The sequence below is a fragment of the Heptranchias perlo genome, chromosome 27 (genome assembly GCF_035084215.1).
Source record: "Heptranchias perlo isolate sHepPer1 chromosome 27, sHepPer1.hap1, whole genome shotgun sequence".
Taxonomy (NCBI): domain Eukaryota; kingdom Metazoa; phylum Chordata; class Chondrichthyes; order Hexanchiformes; family Hexanchidae; genus Heptranchias; species Heptranchias perlo.
In genome coordinates, this window is record NC_090351.1 from 41952295 (window position 1) to 41970174 (window position 17880).

A 17880-nucleotide genomic window follows, 5' to 3' on the forward strand; every position below is an offset into this window, starting at 1 on the left:
ATAAAATGGTTACGGTGGTGTAGTGGTTCTGTTACTGGATTAGTAATCCTGAGAACATGAGTTCAAATCCCACCATGCTAGTTTGAGAAATTGAGTTCAGTTTAAAACATCTGGAAATAAAAATCTGGTCTCAATAAAAGTGACCACGAAGCTCTTGGATTGTCTTGAAAACCCAACTGGTTCACTAATGTCTTTCAGGGAAGGAAACCTGCCGACCTTACCCGGTCTGGGCCTATATGTGACTCCAGTCCCACACCAACGTAGTTGACTCTTAACTGCCCTCTGAAATGGCCTAGCAAGTCCCTCAGTTGTATCAAAACTGCTTCTAACAATTCATGAAGATCCACCACCACCTTCTCAAGGCAACTGGGGATGGGCAATAAATGCCGGCCTTGCCAGTGACGCCCACTATCTCCCTAAATTCCTCTCCATTACTATTTCTCTCCCCTCCTTAAAACCCATCTTTGTGACCGTTTTCCGTCATCTCTCCCAACTCTTCCATTACTCACCTCTGTGTTGTGTGAGTGCATCATCCTGAGTGCATCATCCTAACTGCACCATCTAGCGATGTCAGCACTTGGGCCCCAGGTCCTAAGTGAAGAAAACTGAAGAGAAATATTGGGTCAGATCTTGCTGATAAAATAACGCATGTTAACAATGCACGCCGCTCTTAATGCACAAATCGACCGGCAAGTTCAGGGGAGTAAGAGAAACGCCGGGAGTCGCGAATCTCCAGAAGTTGCTGAGTGCACAAACAGCATCTCGCTTCCTCTGTTTAGCATGCATGTAGTCCTGAGTTGTAGCTTCACCGGGTTGGCACCTCATTTTTAGGTACCCCTGGTGCTGCTCCTGGCATGCTCTTCGACACTCCTCATTGAACCAGGGTTGATCCCCTGGCTTGTTGGCAATGGTAGAGTGAGGAATATGCCGGGCCATGAGGTTACAGATTGTGCTGGAATACAATTCTGCTGCTGCTAATGGCCCACAGCGCCTCATGGATGCCCAGTTTTGAGCTGCTAAATCTGTTCTGAATCTATCCCATTTAGCACGGTGGTAGTGCCACACAACACGTTGGATGGTGTCCTCAGTGCGAAGACGGGACTTTGTCTCCACGAGGACTGTGTGGTGGTCACTCCTACCAATACTGTCATGGACAAATGCATCTGCGACTGGTAGATTGGTGAAGACGAGGTCAATTAAGTTTTTCCCTCGTGTTGATTCGCTCACCACCTGCCGCAGGCCCAGTCTGGCAGTTACATCCTTCAGGACTTAGCCAGCTCGATCAGTAATGGTGCTACCGAGTCACTCTTGGTGATGGACATTGAAGTCCCCCACCCAGAGTACATTTTGTGCCCTTGCTACCTTCAGTGCTTCCTCCAAGTGGTGCTCAACCTGGAGGAGGACTGATTCATCAGCTGAGGGAGGACGGTAGGTGGTAATCAGCAGGAGGTTTCCTTGCCCATGTTTGATCTGATACCATGAGATTTCATGGGGTCCAGAGTTAATGTTGAGGACTCCCAGGGCCACTCCCTCCTGACTGTATATCACTGTACCACCACCTCTGGTTGATCTGTCCTGCTGGTGGGACAGGACATACCCAGGGATGGTGATGGAAGAGTCTGGGACGTTGGCTGAAAGGTATGATTCTGTGAGTATGGCTATGTCAGGCTGTTGCTAGAATAGATAGGGGAGAACCAGTGGATGTGGTGTACTTGGATTTTCAGAAGGCTTTTGATAAGGTCCCACACGAGAGGTTAGTGTGCAAATTTAAAGCACATGGGATTGGGGGGAATATACTGGCATGGATTGAAAATTGGTTGACAGACAGGAAACAGAGAGTAGGAATAAACGGGTCTTTTTCCGGGTGGCAGGCAGTGACTAGTGGGGTACCGCAGGGATCAGTGCTTGGGCCCCAGCTATTCACAATATAGATCAATGATTTGGATGAGGGAACTAAATTTAACATTTCGAAGTTTGCAGACGACACAAAGCTGGGGTGGAATGTGAGCTGTGAGGAGGATGCAAAGAGGCTGCAATGTGATTTAGACAAGTTGGGTGAGTGGGCAAGAACATGGCAGATGCTGTATAACGTGGATAAATGTGAGGTTATCCACTTTGGTTTTAAAAACAGAAAGGCAGATTATCTGAATGGTGATAAATTGGGAAAACGGGAGGTGCAACGAGACCTGGGTGTCCTTGTACACCAGTCGCTGAAAGCGAGCACTCAGGTGCAGCAAGCAGTTAGGAAGGCGGATGGTATGTTGGCCTTCATTGCAAGAGGATTTGAGTACAGGAACAGAGAAATCTTACTGCAGTTGTACAGGGCCTTGGTGAGACCACATCTGGAGTATTGTGTGCAGTTTTGGTCTCCTTATCTGAGGAAGGACGTCCTTGCCATGGAGGGAGTGCAACGAAGGTTTACCAGACTGATTCCTGGGATGGCAGGACTGACGTATGAGGAGAGATTGGGTCGACTAGGCCTATATTCACTAGAGTTTAGAAGAATGAGAGGTGATCTCATCGAAACATATAAAATTCTAACAGGACTAGACAGACTAGATGCAGAGAGGATGTTCCCGATGGCTGGGGAGTCCAGAACCAGGGGTCACAGTCTCAGGATATGGGGTATGCCATTTAGAACCGAGATGAGGAGAAATTTCTTCACTCGGAGGGTGGTGAACCTGTGGAATTCTCTACCACAGAAAGCAGTGGAGGCCAAGTCATTAGATGTATTCAAGAAGGAGATAGATATATTTCTTAATGCTAAAGGGATCAAGGGATATGGGGAAAAAGCGGGAACAGGGTACTGAGTTAGACGATCAGCCGTGATCATTTTGAATGGTGGAGCAGGCCCGAAGGGCCGAATGGCCTACTCTTGCTCCTATTTTCTATGTTGCTGTGTTCCTAAAACAGGGAACTAGAGGCCAATTATCCTGACATCAGTAGTAGGATAAATACTTGAATCTATTATTAAGGACGCAGTAACAGGACACTTGGAAAATGATTAGGCAGAGTTAACACAGTTTTATGAAAGGGAAATCGTGTTTGACAAAATTATGAGAGTTTTTTGAGGATGTAACTAGCAGGGTAGATAAAGGGGAACCAGTGGATGTCGTATATTTGGATTTTCAAAAGGCATTCGATAAGGTGCCACATAAAAGGTTGTTACACAAGATAAGGGTTCATGGGATTGGGGGTAATATATTAGCATGGCTTATGATTTGGTTAAAGGACAGAAAACAGAGTTGGGACAAATGGTTATTTTCAGGTTGGCAGGCTGTAACTAATGGGGTGCCGTTAGGATCGGTGCTTGGGCCTCAGCTATATCAATGATTAAATGAAGGGACCGAGTGTAATGTATCCAAATTTGCTCGGTGGGAAAGTAAGCTGTGAGGAGGACACAGAGGCTGCACAGGGATATAGACAGGTTAAGTGAGTGGGCGAGAAGGTGGCAGATGGAGTATCATGTGGGGAAATGTGAGGTTATTCACTTTGGTAGGAAGAATAGAAAAGCACGATATTTTTTGAAAAGTGAGAGACTAAGAGATGTTGGTGTCCAGAGGGATTTGGGTGTCCTCGTACACGAATCACAGAAAGTTCACATGCCGGTACAGCTAACAGTTAGGAAGGCAAATGGTACGTTGGTCTTTATTGTAAGGGGGTGGAGGATAAGAATAAGGAGGTCTTGCTGAAATTATATAGGGCTCTGGAGAGACCACACCTGGAGTACTGTGTACAGTTTTGGTCTCCTTTCCTAAGGAAGGATGTATTTGCCTTAGAGGGGGTGCAAAGAAAGTTCACTAGATTGATTCCTGAAATGAGAGTGTTGCCCTATGAGGAGAGATTGAGTAGAATGGGCCTATACTCTCTGGAGTTTAAAAGAATGAGAGGTGATGTCATTGAAACGTATAGATTTCTTTGAGGGTTGACAGGGTAGATGCTGAGAGGCTGTTTCCCCTGGCTGGAGAGTCTAGAACTAGGTGGCATAGTCTCAAGATAGGGGGTCAGCCATTTAAGACTGAGATGAGGAAAAATTTCTTCACTCAGAGGGTTGTGAATCTTTCGAATTCTTCACCCCAGAGGGCTGTGGATGCTGAGTCATTGAATATATTCAAGACTGAGATCGATCGCTTTTTGGACACTAGGGAATCAAGGGATATGGGGATCGGGCAGGAAAGTGGAGTTGAGATCAAAGATCAGCCATGATCTTATTGAACGGTGGAGCAGGCTCGAGGGGCCGAAAGGCCGACTCCTGCTCCTATTTCTTATGTTCTTATGCCCTGTTGTTCACTAAGGTCCCAGATGTCTCATTGCTCTCACCGTGCCATTATTGGCTTGCACTTCCAGGAAGTTACAGCGCGAAAAAAGGGTGCAGGAATATTTCTAACTAACGTTGTGAGGCCCCACTCTGGCCCATTATTGTACTTACTGAGCACTGGCAATTCCAAGTATCGCAGCAGGATAGATTGAAAATGTTTCTACTTAAAAGAAATAGCGGAGAGATATTTTACACGGGGGAGGGGAGTGGCAACACAAATTAATGTGCACACTGCAGGAGAAGTCTCAGCAACATTTACACCAAAGACCGCCAGGTATTGATTAAAAGGACACGGTCTCCATGGAAACTTATTTGGCAGGCCCAACGTTGCTGGGGAAAGCTAGACGGCTGTTGTGTGTTTCTGCTGCGATGTTGTCACAAGCAGCACGGTGATGTGCTTCAACAGAACTTGTGTAGCTGTGTCCTGTGCTTTGCAAACAAAAGATGGAAACATTTGTTGAGTTTTTGTCAGAGAGGCAAGGGCAGAAACTCCTCTGGAGTGTGGAACCGTTCAGCCAATTCCCTACGGCCCACTGCCACATCTGGAATTTTCAATCTAAAGTGATGGTGGACATTGAGGACCCTAGGCAAGACAGAGGGTCAGAGGGATCTTGGTGTGCAAGTTCACAGATCCCTGAAGGCGGCGGAACAGGTAGATAAGGTGGTAAAGAAGGCATATGGGATACTTGCCTTTATTAGCCGAGGCATAGAATATAAGAGCAAGGAGGTTATGATGGAGCTGTATAAAACACTGGTTAGGCCACAGCTGGAGTACTGTGTGCAGTTCTGGTCGCCACACTACAGGAAGGATGTGATTGCTTTGGAGAGGGTGCAGAGGAGATTCACCAGGATGTTACCAGGGCTGGAGCGCTTCAGCTATGAAGAGAGACTGGGAAGATTGGGTTTGTTTTCCTTGGAGCAGAGGAGGCTGAGGGGGGACATGATTGAGGTGTACAAAATTATGAGGGGCACAGATAGGATGGATACTAAGGAGCTTTTTCCCTTCGTTGAGGGTTCTATAACAAGGGGACATAGATTCAAGGTAAAAGGCGGGAGGTTTGGAGGGGATTTGAGAAAGAACTTTTTCACCCAGAGGGTGGTTGGAGTCTGGAACTCACTGCCTGAAAGGGTTGTGGAGGCAGGAACCCTCACAACATTCAAGAAGCATTTGGATGAGCACTTGAAATGCCATAGCATACAAGGCTACGGACCAAATGCTGGAATATGGGATTAGAGTAGACAGGGCTGATGGCCGGCGCGGACACGATGGGCCGAAGGGCCTCTATCCGTGCTGTATAACTCTATGACTCTATGACATTGAGTGCATGGAACCAAATATGGGCAGATGTTGCCAAATGGCAGGTTAACCACAGGAAAAAGGTCATTTAGGGAGTCTGATGGAAAAAGAAAATGGTTGTATTTGCCATCATTGGCACCAGAGCAAGAATGGACACTAGGAATGAGGTGTAATCCTGGCCTTCAGTATTGCTAATATCTCTGTAACATCGCCCGTCTCCGCCCCTGCCTCAGCCCATCTCCTGCATGAAACCCTCATCAATGCCTTTGTTACCTCCAGACTCCACTATTCCAATGCTCTCCTGGCCCACCTCCCACTTTTCACACTCCGTAAACTTGAGATCATCCAAAACTCTGCTGCCCGTATCCTAACTCGCACCAAGTCCCGTTCACTCATCACCCCTGTTCTCGTTGACCTACATTGGTTCCCCGTCCGGGAACACCTTGATTTTAAAATTCTCATCCTTGTTTTCAAATCCCTCCCTGGCCTCGTCCCTCCGTATTTCTGTAACCTCCTCCAGCCCTACAACCCTCCGAGAACTCTGCACTTTTTCAATTCTGGCCTCTTGCGCATCCCCGATTTTAATCGTTCCACCATTGGCGGCCGTGCCTTCAGCTGCCTTGGATCCAAGCTCTGGAATTCTCCGTCTTTCTCTCCTCCTTTAAGACGCTCCTTAAAAACAATCTTTTTGCCCAAGCTTTTGGTCACCTGTCCGAATATCTCCTTCTTTGGCTCGATGTTAATTTATTTGTCAGATTACACTCCTATGAAGCACCTTTGAACATTTTACCAAGTTAAAGGCACTATATAAATGCAAGTTGTTGTTGCTACGACAGGGTGATCAGTTAGGAACAGGAGGAGGCCATTCAGCCCCTCGAGCCTATTCAATCGCAGGACAGTGTAGAGGGAGCTTTACTCTGTACCTAACCCGTGCTGTACCTGCCCTGGGAGTGTTTGATGGGACAGTGTTGAGGGAGCTTTACTCTGTACCTGCCCTGGGAGTGTTTGATACTGACATTCAGTACATGAAATGAATGCAAACATCTTGATGAGCACAAAATTCACAAATAAAAGGCTGAGACACAGGCCATTTAAGAAAATGATTGGAATGGAGCAGGAAACAAAGTCTTGTAGAACAAGAGTGACAGCACAGCTCACTGTCCAGATATAAAAAGAGTTTGGACTCTGTCTGCTGATGATTGAAATCTTGATGTCTTTGCAAAACTTGCTTTGTTCTGTCAATACAATTCTATCACCTATTCTGCGTGGAGTTCTGTTTTTAAGTCCATCAGTCCAATCTTTTCCTTTTAGACTATCTCCCTGTGGCCCTGGTACTGTCGAACAATCTTTTCTTGCCTCAAATACACAGGTTGTTAAAATTTGGATAGGCTCCAATTCTTTCCGTGTAACAGATCAAATCTGCCTTTTCAGTCTTTGCAAGAATCATCAATCCCTTAAATAATTGAAGGGAAAAGATTTACAGTGCTAAGGGGAAAGAGCAGGGGAATGGGATTAATTTCAAAGAGACGGCACCGGCACGATGGGCCGAATGGCCTCCTCCTGTGATATTATGATAAGGTCAGAAACCCGTTTTCTAATTTTTGTATCATATCCAGGGCAGCAGTATTTTATCTGAGCATTATTTCAAAAATTGAAACGATTGAATTAAAATGGATAAACTAGTGACAAATGCGTTTCATTTTAAATATATTGAAATCGGGATTCATTGTACTGGATCCTGGTCCTAACTCACTGCTTCCCAGAACCTTTAAACTGTGGAATTCCTTTCCCCCCTCAGGCCTTTCATCCTATAGTCTTGTTAAAATCCCAAACTCGCTGTCACTGAACCACTAGTTCCCCTTCCCTCCTGTTCTGTTTTGAATCTTGATGGTATCCTTCATGTTTTGCAATTTAAAGTCCCAATTAACTGACGCAGGTCCTTCAAAGTTACTGTTGGAGGATTACGAACCTTTCCCACAGTAAGTCACTGAGGCACAGGGAGATGTATACGGAGCAAGAAGCCAAAGGAGGCGGAATGAGAAAGGAATCCCAGATATCGAGGGACGTGGAAACTGGCCAGAGCTTGGGCCACACAATGGGTTTAGTTCAGAGAACCTCCTGTTGACTTTAGGCTTTGTGTTCCTGGACCTGTCTGGAAAAAGAAATATCTGTTACAAATTAGATCCAGCCGTTTGCCTCAGGCATCACACAACTGCATCTGACTTTTAAGTACAACAGATGTTTCCAAGTGTGTTCCAGCTGTGGATGTTTGTTCTGTAGGTTTGTAACAGTCACCGTGTACAATAAAAGCCACGATGGTCGATTTTCATCCTCACCAACTGGGCGATGATCCGTGGAGCAGATTGTTCGACAGTTTTAGAACTCGCTCGATCTTCATTTAATTCATTCAATGGATTTCCAATCAGGCCGGTTCTAGAGAGGGCGCGCGATTCCCCCCCCCCATTCTAGAAAGGGCGTTTGATCCCCCCCGCTCTAGAAAGGGCGTTTGATCCCCCCCGCTCTAGAAAGGGCGTTTGATCCCCCCCGCTCTAGAAAGGGCGTTTGATCCCCCCCGCTCTAGAAAGGGCGTTTGATCCCCCCCGCTCTAGAAAGGGCGTTTGATCCCCCCCGCTCTAGAAAGGGCGTTTGATCCCCCCCGCTCTAGAAAGGGCGTTTGATCCCCCCCGCTCTAGAAAGGGCGTTTGATCCCCCCCGCTCTAGAAAGGGCGTTTGATCCCCCCCGCTCTAGAAAGGGCGTTTGATCCCCCCCGCTCTAGAAAGGGCGTTTGATCCCCCCCGCTCTAGAAAGGGCGTTTGATCCCCCCCGCTCTAGAAAGGGCGTTTGATCCCCCCCGCTCTAGAAAGGGCGTTTGATCCCCCCCGCTCTAGAAAGGGCGTTTGATCCCCCCCGCTCTAGAAAGGGCGTTTGATCCCCCCCGCTCTAGAAAGGGCGTTTGATCCCCCCCCCGCTCTAGAAAGGGCGTTTGATCCCCCCCGCTCTAGAAAGGGCGTTTGATCCCCCCCCGCTCTAGAAAGGGCGTTTGATCCCCCCGCTCTAGAAAGGGCCTTCGACCCCCCCCCCCGCTCTAGAAAGGGCCTTCGACCCCCCCCCCGCTCTAGAAAGGGCCTTCGACCCCCCCCCCGCTCTAGAAAGGGCCTTCGACCCCCCCCCCCGCTCTAGAAAGGGCCTTCGACCCCCCCCCCCCCCGCTCTAGAAAGGGCCTTCGATCTGCTCCCCCGCTCTAGAAAGGGCCTTCGATATTCCCGATATTCAAGAAAGGAGGGAGAGAAAAAATGGAACTACAGGCCAGTTAGCCTGACATCAGTCATTGGGAAAATGCTGGAATCCATTATTAAGGAAGTGGTAACAGGGCACTTAGAAAATCATAAAAATGGATTAGGCAGAGTCAGCATGGTTTTATGAAAGGGAAATCATGTTCAACAATTTATGAGAGTTTTTTGAGGATGTAACTAGCAGGGTAGATAAAGGGGAACCAGTGGATGTCGTATATTTGGATTTTCAAAAGGCATTCGATAAGGTGCCACATAAAAGGTTGTTACACAAGGTAAGGGCTCATGGGGTTGGGGGTAATATATTAGCATGGATAGAGGATTGGTTAATGGACAGGAAATAGAGAGTAGGGATAAACGGGTCATTTTCAGGTTGTCAGGCTGTAACTAGTGGGGTGCTGCAAGGATCAGTGCTTGGGCCTCAGCTATTTACAATCTATATTAATGACTTGGATGAAGGGACCAAGGGGATGGTGGAGGCAGATTCAATCATGGCCTTCAAAAGGGAACTGGATAAATACTTGAAAGGAAAAAAAATTGCAGGACTATGGGGAAACGGCGGGGAAGTGGGACTAGCTGCATTGCTCTTGCATAGAGCCGTCACGGTCTCGATGGGCCGAATGGCCTCCTTCCGTGCTGTAACCTTTCCATGATTCTATGAGGACATTAAGAGTCTGTGAAGGGATATAGACAGGTTAAGTGAGTGGGCAAGAAGGTGGCAGATGGAGTATAATGTGGGGAAATGTGAGGTTATTCACTTTGGTAGGAAGAATAGAGAAACAAAATATTTTTTATTTGACGAGAAACTATTAAACATTGGTGTTCAGAGAGATTTGGTGTCCTCATACAAGAAATATAAAAAGTTAGTATGCAGGTACAGCAAGCAATTAGGAAGGCAAATGGTATGTTGGCCTTTATTGCAAGGGAGTTGGAGTGCAAGAGTAAGGAAATCTTGCTACAGTTGTACAGGGCTTTGGTGAGACCTCACCTGGAGTACTGTGTACAGTTTTGGCCTCCTTATCTAAGGAAGGATATACTTGCCTTAGAGGCGGTGTAACGAAGGTTCACTAAATTGATTCCTGGGATGAGAGGGTTGTCCAATGAGGGGAGATTGAATAGAATTTTTTAAAATTCATTCATGGGATGTGGGTGTTGCTGGCGAGGTCAGTATTAGGACATTTATTAGTGAACCAGTTGGGTTTTCACGACAATCTAGTAGTTTCATGGCCTCCATTACTGATTCCAGCTTTTATTAATTCTGGATTTTATTTAATTACCTGAATTTCAATTCCCCAGCTGCCATGGTAGGATTTGAGCTTATGTCTATCAGATTATTAGTCTAGGCCTCTGGATTATTAGTCCAGTAACATAACCACTATGCTACCGTACCCTGATCATATGGGCCGATCTCCAAAGGGAATCAAGCAAAATTCTAAAATATTCATCCACCCTCTCATCTCCACTGCTGCACTTTGTTACGTCAGCCCCAGCGCACAGAGCCCCCATATTGCCAGGTATCAAAAATCCAATGTCTGCATTCACTTCCCATCAACGTTTACCATTATGAACTCTTATGTCCATATTTATAATACCTGCCCATGTAAACTTGACATGCTACAATCACAGTGTGACATGCTTTACATGTCCACATTTCTAACAGAATTCATAATGGAGATAAAATAAGGATAGAATGTCTGATTGTTCCGCCCTGTGCAAGGCCAACATGTCGACTAGTGTCCCAGGGTGTATTTGATAAACTCACCCCATACCTATTCCTATATCCCTAATACCCAACCCTTTCTCAACAAGGCATTTATTAAGGAGCAAGGAGCAAGGAGAGATTTGAGAAAACGCAGTTTGAGTTGTGTGTGCAGTTTTGGGCACTTAAAAATGGGGAGGTAGTGGTTTCAAAATGACGATTGGTGGAGGCACTGTCCCGAGTTTCGAGCGGATTTGCATCCTGGCGACTGGGCTCCCATTGGGAACAGGCAGGAAGCTGGAACATGTTTACAAACTGGGGCCAGATCAGGCATTTAGATCCTGATGCCATTTTCGTCCTGCTCCTCCCACTGAATCCCATTGGTTCCCACTCCTTCCCCCCCCCCCCCCCGAATCTCATTGGTTCCTGCTCCCGCCTCCCCCTGAACCATAAGAACAAAAGAACATAAGAAATAGGAGCAGGAGTCGGCCATTCGGCCCCTCGAGCCTGCTCCACCATTCAACCTCAACTCCACTTTCCTGCCCAATCCCCATATCCCTTGATTCCCCTGGAGTCCAAAAATTTATCCATGTCAACCTTGAATATATTCAATATTTACCTATGTCAGCATGCACAGTCCTCTGGGGTAGAGAATTCCAAAGATTCACAACCCTCTGATGGAAAAAATGCCTCCTCATCTCAATCTTAAATGGCCGACCCCTTATCTTGCGTCTATGGCCCCTAGTTCTAGACTCTCCAGCCAGGGGAAACAATCTCTCAGCCTTAACCCGGTCAAGCCCCCTCAGAATCTTATGTCTTAATGAGATCACCTCTCATTCCTCTAAACCCCATTCTACTCAACCTCTCCTCATAGGACAACCCTCTGATCCCAGGAATTAATCTGGTGAACCTTCATTGCACCGCCTCTAAGGCAAGTATATCCTTCCTTAGATAAGGAGACCAAATCTGTACACAGTACTCCAGGTGAGGTCTCACCAAAGCCCTGTACAATTGTAGGAAGACTTTCTTACTCTTGTACTCCATCCTCCTTGCAATAAAGGCCAACATACCATTTGCCTTCCTAATTGCTTGCTGTACTGCATGCTACTTTTTGTGTTTCTTGGACGAGGACACCCAAGTTTCTCTGGACACCAACATTTAATAGTTTCTCACCATTTAAAAAATATTCTGTTTTTCTATTCTTCCTACTGAAGTGAATAACCTCACATTTCCCCACATTATACTCCATCTGCCACCTTCTTGCCCACTTACTTAACCTGTCTATATCCCTTTGCAGACTCTTTATATCCTCCTCACAGCTCACTTTCCCACCTAGCTTTGTATTGTCAGCAAACCTCGGCATTACACTCGGTCCCTTCATCTAAGTTATTAATGTAGATTGTAAATAGCTGAGGCCCAAGCACTGATCCTTGCGGCACCCCACTAGTTACAGTCTACCAACCTGAAAATCACCCGTTTATCCCTACTCTGTTTTCTGTCCGTTAACCAATCCTCTATCCATGCTAATATATTACCCCCAGCCCCATGAGCCCTTACCTTGCGTAACAACCTTTTATGTGGCACCTTATCGAATGCCTTTTGAAAATCCAAATATTCTACATCCACTGGTTCTCCTTCACCTACGCCACTAGTTACATCCTCAAAAACACTCTAATAAATTTGTCAAACACGATTTCCCTTTCATAAAACCATGTTGACTCTCCCTAATCATATTATGATTTTCTAAGTGCCCTGTTACCACTTCCTTAATAATGGATTCCAGCATTTTCCCAATGACTGATGTCAGGCTAACTGGCCTGTAGTTCCCTGTTTTCTCTCTCCCTCCTTTCTTCAATAGCGGGGTTACATTTGCCGCCTTTCAATCTGCTGGGACCGTTCTAGAATCTAGGGAATTTGGGAAGATCATAACCAATGCATCCACTATCTCTGCAGCCACCTCTTTTAGAACCCTAGGATGTAGGCCATCAGGTCCAGGAGATTTATCGGCTTTTAGTCCCATTAGTTTCTCCAGTACTTTTTCTCTACTGATATTAATTACTTTAAATTCCTCACTCTCATTTTCCCCTTGGTTCCCCACTATTTTTGGTATGCTTTTTGTGTCTGCTGTGAATACAGATATAAAATATTTGTTTAACGCATCTGCCATTTCCTGATTTCCCCATTATAATTTCTTCTGTCTCAGCCTCTAAGGGACCCACGTTTACTTTTGCTACTCTCTTCCTTTTTACATTCTTGTTGAAGCTCTTACAATCTGTTTTTATATTTCTTGCTAGTTTATTTTCATATTCTATTTTCTCCCTTTTTAATCAATTTTTTGGTCATCCTTTGCTGGATTCTAAAACTCTCCCAATTCCCCAGGCTTATTGTTCTTCTTGGTAATATTATAAGCCTCTTCTTTTAATCTAATACTATCCTTATCTTCTTTACTTAGCCACGCGTGGATCACTTTTCCCGTGGAGTTTTTATTTCTCAATGGAATGTGTATTTGTTGAGAATATTGAAATATTTCTTTAAATGTTTGCCATTGCTTTTCAACAGTCATACCCTTTAATTTAATTTCCCAATCTACCTTAGCCAACTCGCCCCTCATACCTACGTAATTGGTTGTATTTAAGTTTAAGACTCTGGTTTCGTACTTAAGTGCGTCACTCTCAAAATCGATGTGAAATTCTATCATATTATGATTGCTCTTCCCCAGTGGATCCTTTACTGTGAGATTACTAATTAACCCTGTCTCATTACACAATATCCCACTGGTTCCTGCTCCTCCCCTGAATCCCATTGGTTCCTGCTCTCCCCCCCCCCCCCCCCCCCACTTCCCCTGAATCCCATTGGTTCCTGCTCCTCCCCTGAATCCCATTGGTTCCTGCTCTCCCCCCCCCCCCCCCACTTCCCCTGAATCCCATTGGTTCCTGCTCCTCCCCTGAATCCCATTGGTTCCTACTCCCCCCCCCCCCCCCCCCCCACCACCCCCCCCACTTCCCCTGAATCCCATTGGTTCCTGCTCCTCCCCTGAATCCCATTGGTTCCTACTCCCCCCCCCCCCCCCCCACTTCCCCTGAATCCCATTGGTTCCTGCTCCTCCCCTGAATCCCATTGGTTCCTGCTCTCCCCCCCCCCCCCCCCCCCCCAATAACCATGGGCTGCACGAGTTGGGAGGTAATAATTAAAGGGATCCTCAGCTGCAGTCAGAGAAAGTTGGACGGAGGTTCGGGAGGCATCTTTATGGCAGCCACTTGTAGCTTTTGAGCCTTTAAAGGCGGCTGTGGGTTCTGCACACATGTTACCTGCTGCTTACAGGGCTGCTGCTTTTCATTCCCAATGCTACTATCCCTCCCCTTTAAGGTGCTGCCACTGGCCCTTCACATTCACCTGATTTCCTGCCTCCATATCGGAGACCTGCCAATTGGGGACCACGATCTGCGCTGGCAGCTCGGCGATTAGGACCCACGATCTGCAATGGATCGGGTCCCAGGCCTGTACGATTAACATTTGAAGCAACAATCACTCCCTACAAATCTTACAAAACTACAAGTCTTCTCTTGGCTTCACTCAAAGGATTTCTCCAAATTCATTGGGCTGATTCCCTATTTTCTAAGTTTTTTGTCAAATGGACACAAGTAAATAACACACTGTGTCCACAAACTATAGAACTGACCTGAAGATGTTTCACTCAATCGGAAAATAAAATACAATCTGTAAAAGTCACTTTGAGACCCCATCGTAAATCCTGGACTGTTTCAGGATTGGGCAGAAATAACTGGAGCTTAAGGCCAGGAGGATTTGGCAGTTTTGTTAGTTTCCCTCTCACACGTGTGTTGGACGTGGTTTCTGTGGTGACACTCGGGGATCACTGCAACCAAGGAATTGGGGGATTTCTGTCCTGTAATTCCTCGATCTTTACTTGCAGGTGAACGTGTTGGTAATGGGAACACTGAAGACCTTTGGAATTTTCTTCGTGACCTTTCAGGAAGTATTTGGGGGCTCCTCGGAACAGATCAGCTGGGTTGGGTCGATCATGTCCAGCCTTCGCCTCTCTGCAGGTAACTAGGTGTGATTGGAAGATGGGTGCAAGTTGTGAATCAGAAACCGATGCATTCTGCGGACAAGGGAAGAGATTTTTGACAGTGATGTCCCTTTTATAGTCTTTCTTTCCCTCCAGTTTTCTCTCACCTCCTGAAGGTGGTGAAGAACGCTGGGGCACGGATCCACAGACACTGACAGACCTCTCGTAACTGCGGTCAAGTGGCTGCTCGTAAACTTGGATGGTGTTTGAGAACTGGTTATTCGACAGTGACGAACCTCGCAGTTCAGCCTAATCCAGGCCTCACCGGGGGGACAATTTTTAAGTGCCCCTCACCCCGTTTGAGGCATCCGGCAGTTGAAAATGGTCGTGAAGCCCAGAGACTACCGAATGCCATGTTCAGGTGGGCATGTAAATGGGCACCGAGAAATCTAGCCCGTAACAGGCAGGAGGCTGCTCGTATGTGCAAGTCTGTTTCAGCCGGCACTGGGCACACACTGGCCAATGGTACCAGGCGGTGAGCGGGGTTTACCAGCGGGAGGCCGGACAAATACGCCTGGAACGTTTTTGTGGGGGGTGTTTGTGGGGCACCTGCTCCCCCAACCCACCTTTTATTGCTAATGTTCGGCTTGGTTTGCTCAGTGTTGCCGTGTTCTCGGACCCTCGGTTTGCTCAGTGTTGCCGTGTTCTCGGACCCTCGGTTTGCTCAGTGTTGCCGTGTTCTCGGACCCTCGGTTTGCTCAGTGTTGCCGTGTTCTCGGACCCTCGGTTTGCTCAGTGTTGCCGTGTTCTCGGACCCTCGGTTTGCTCAGTGTTGCCGTGTTCTCGGACCCTCGGTTTGCTCAGTGTTGCCGTGTTCTCGGACCCTCGGTTTGCTCAGTGTTGCCGTGTTTGACGAGCTGATCTCCAGCACTGACTTAAGGCCCAGCAGCTTTTGAGGTCCAAACCCGAACATGGTTTGGGGTCTCCCACTGAGGGGCTCAAGGGGGGGCAACAGTCGCGTTGCTTGGGCGGATGTTTAAATTCACCTGCCTGATGCTGGGGTACTTTCCACAGGAATCATTGGATAACAATCAGGAATGAGAATCCTGGGAGAATTTCCTCCACCGAGTCACTGAAGCTAACTTGTTATCTGACTGAGATTACCCCCCTCCCCACAGACAAGGCATTGAAACTTGAGGCTTTCGGCCTCAGTCCCTCCCCAGGGAATATTTAGCCACTGAACCACTGGGGGAGTTTTATCTTCCTCTTCACTCTATCCTTCAGTGACTTGATTACCTGGTAACCCACGTTGCAAAGTTCTGTTATTGGCCCAGAGCTTTATTTTTACTGGTACATTTTGGCAAATTACAAGGCATCTCAAAGCTGAAGTTCCTTCCAGACATCCGTCCGTTACTAAAACCACTTTCTTCACAATATCACCCAGCCCTCATCAACTCCCCCATTACCTTGGTTTTCCTAACTGCCTCTCCAACTCCTACAACTCATCCCAAAACTGTAACCCACATCCTCACTCTGACAGAGGCCTGAATTCTTATTACTCCGACCTCTGGTATTCCAGCAATTTGATTTCAGACCTTTTCCCTCACTTCTCTATGTGGCTTCTCCCAGCTTCCCTCAGTGATCAGCAGCCATTTGTCCCCACCTGCTCCCTGTGCTCTCCTGACACCATCTACTTGTTCCCCCCACCCTCTGCCCTCTGAAACTTCCTCCCCAAATCCTGCCCCCCCCCTCCCTGCTTTCAAAAGTTTTTCTCTTCAACCCAGCCTTTGGTTCTAACTCCAGTTCTGCTTCCTGTTTGCACTTTCTCCTTCTGTTCATTCTGTTCTTCCGCCAATGGACCAGCCAAGGACATCTGTCTATACACGAGGAGCACTGCAAGCTGTCGGTTATTTTTCATACCAACTCTTCCAAGTGGAAGAAAAGATCTTTTTTGTAAACGAGTGAGGAATATTGAATGTTTATTCCGATTCCGTTCTCCAGGTCCAATTGCTTCAATCGCCTGCGGAAAGTTGGGAGACCGATGGACTTCGATCCTTGGAGCTGTCCTTGTGAGCACCGGATTTCTCATTAGCATCCTGGCTACTGGTGTCCTCTTTCTCTATGTATCTCTTGGTGGTGTAGTTGGTAAGAAATGTTAGTTCTGCTTTTAAAAGATGTTCTCCATACGATGACTTTAACCATCTTTCAGAGTGACTGCTACATAGTTCTAATGTCTCCTCAGTAGTTGAATAATTAACACTATCAAAAGTTAATCTCACATCATCCTGTGATGATATTTGAATTAATAAACAAATTTGTACAAATAAAGGTTTTATTTTTCACCTCTTCCTCATTGAACCCATGAGCAGCAAACCCTTTCCAGAAAACCCCCGAGATCAATTCTATAGTTCCATCGCCAATTTACAAGCTGCCCAATTTTGGATTTGACTCCACCCATTTAATCTCCTCCTCCAGCCCCTGTACACTCTCCCCTATCATGGACTCTACCCACCCATTTAATCTCCTCCCACAGCCCATGTACACTCTCCCCTATCATGGACTCTACCCACCCATTTAATCTCCTCCCACAGCCCATGTACACTCTCCCCTATCATGGACTCTACCCACCCATTTAATCTCCTCCCACAGCCCCTGTACACTCTCCCCTATCATGGACTCTACCCACCCATTTAATCTCCTCCCACAGCCCATGTACACTCTCCCCTATCATGGACTCTACCCACCCCTGTCCATTTAATCTCGTGACGGAAAGTTCTGCATAAATACTCTGTGATTCCCAATTGATGTCAAACAATACTCCAGAATATTGATCCATCCCCACAATTCCACTATTTAAGCATGGCTAGCTGTTCTTAGGGACAATTACCCCCCTCACCCGAGCAACACAGCAACCATCCTGATCCTTGGACTGTTTCATATATTCTTCTATCACCTTAAATCCCATTCCCAACCAGACATTCATCCAGCTTCATTTTGAAGAGCCAGCACAGGCACGAGGGGCTGAATGGCCTCCTTATGTGCTGCATCTACTATGATAGTACAATGCCACAAGGCAAAATCCCTCCCATTATCCCCATAACCCTTTGCTTATTATTGAAAGCTTTGTGCTCAAGTGAGGGATATTCGTGCAAGTGTCAGTATCAAACACTCCCAGGGCAGGTACAGGGTTAGATACAGAGTAAAGCTCCCTCTACACTGTCCCATCAAACACTCCCAGGGCAGGTACA

At 46.7% G+C, this 17880-nt stretch overlaps 1 protein-coding gene across 4 annotated transcripts in view; it reads left to right on the forward strand.

Moving 5' to 3' along the window:
• Positions 1-17880, forward strand: part of slc16a4 (solute carrier family 16 member 4) — a 112693-nt gene that overhangs the window by 35566 nt on the left and 59247 nt on the right. For all 4 annotated transcript variants that reach the window (XM_068007756.1, XM_068007755.1, XM_068007754.1 and 1 more), the window contains 2 exons: positions 14537-14669; positions 16634-16777. In XM_068007756.1, the coding sequence (XP_067863857.1) occupies positions 14537-14669; positions 16634-16777 (277 nt within the window). The remainder of the gene's footprint in view (positions 1-14536; positions 14670-16633; positions 16778-17880) is intronic.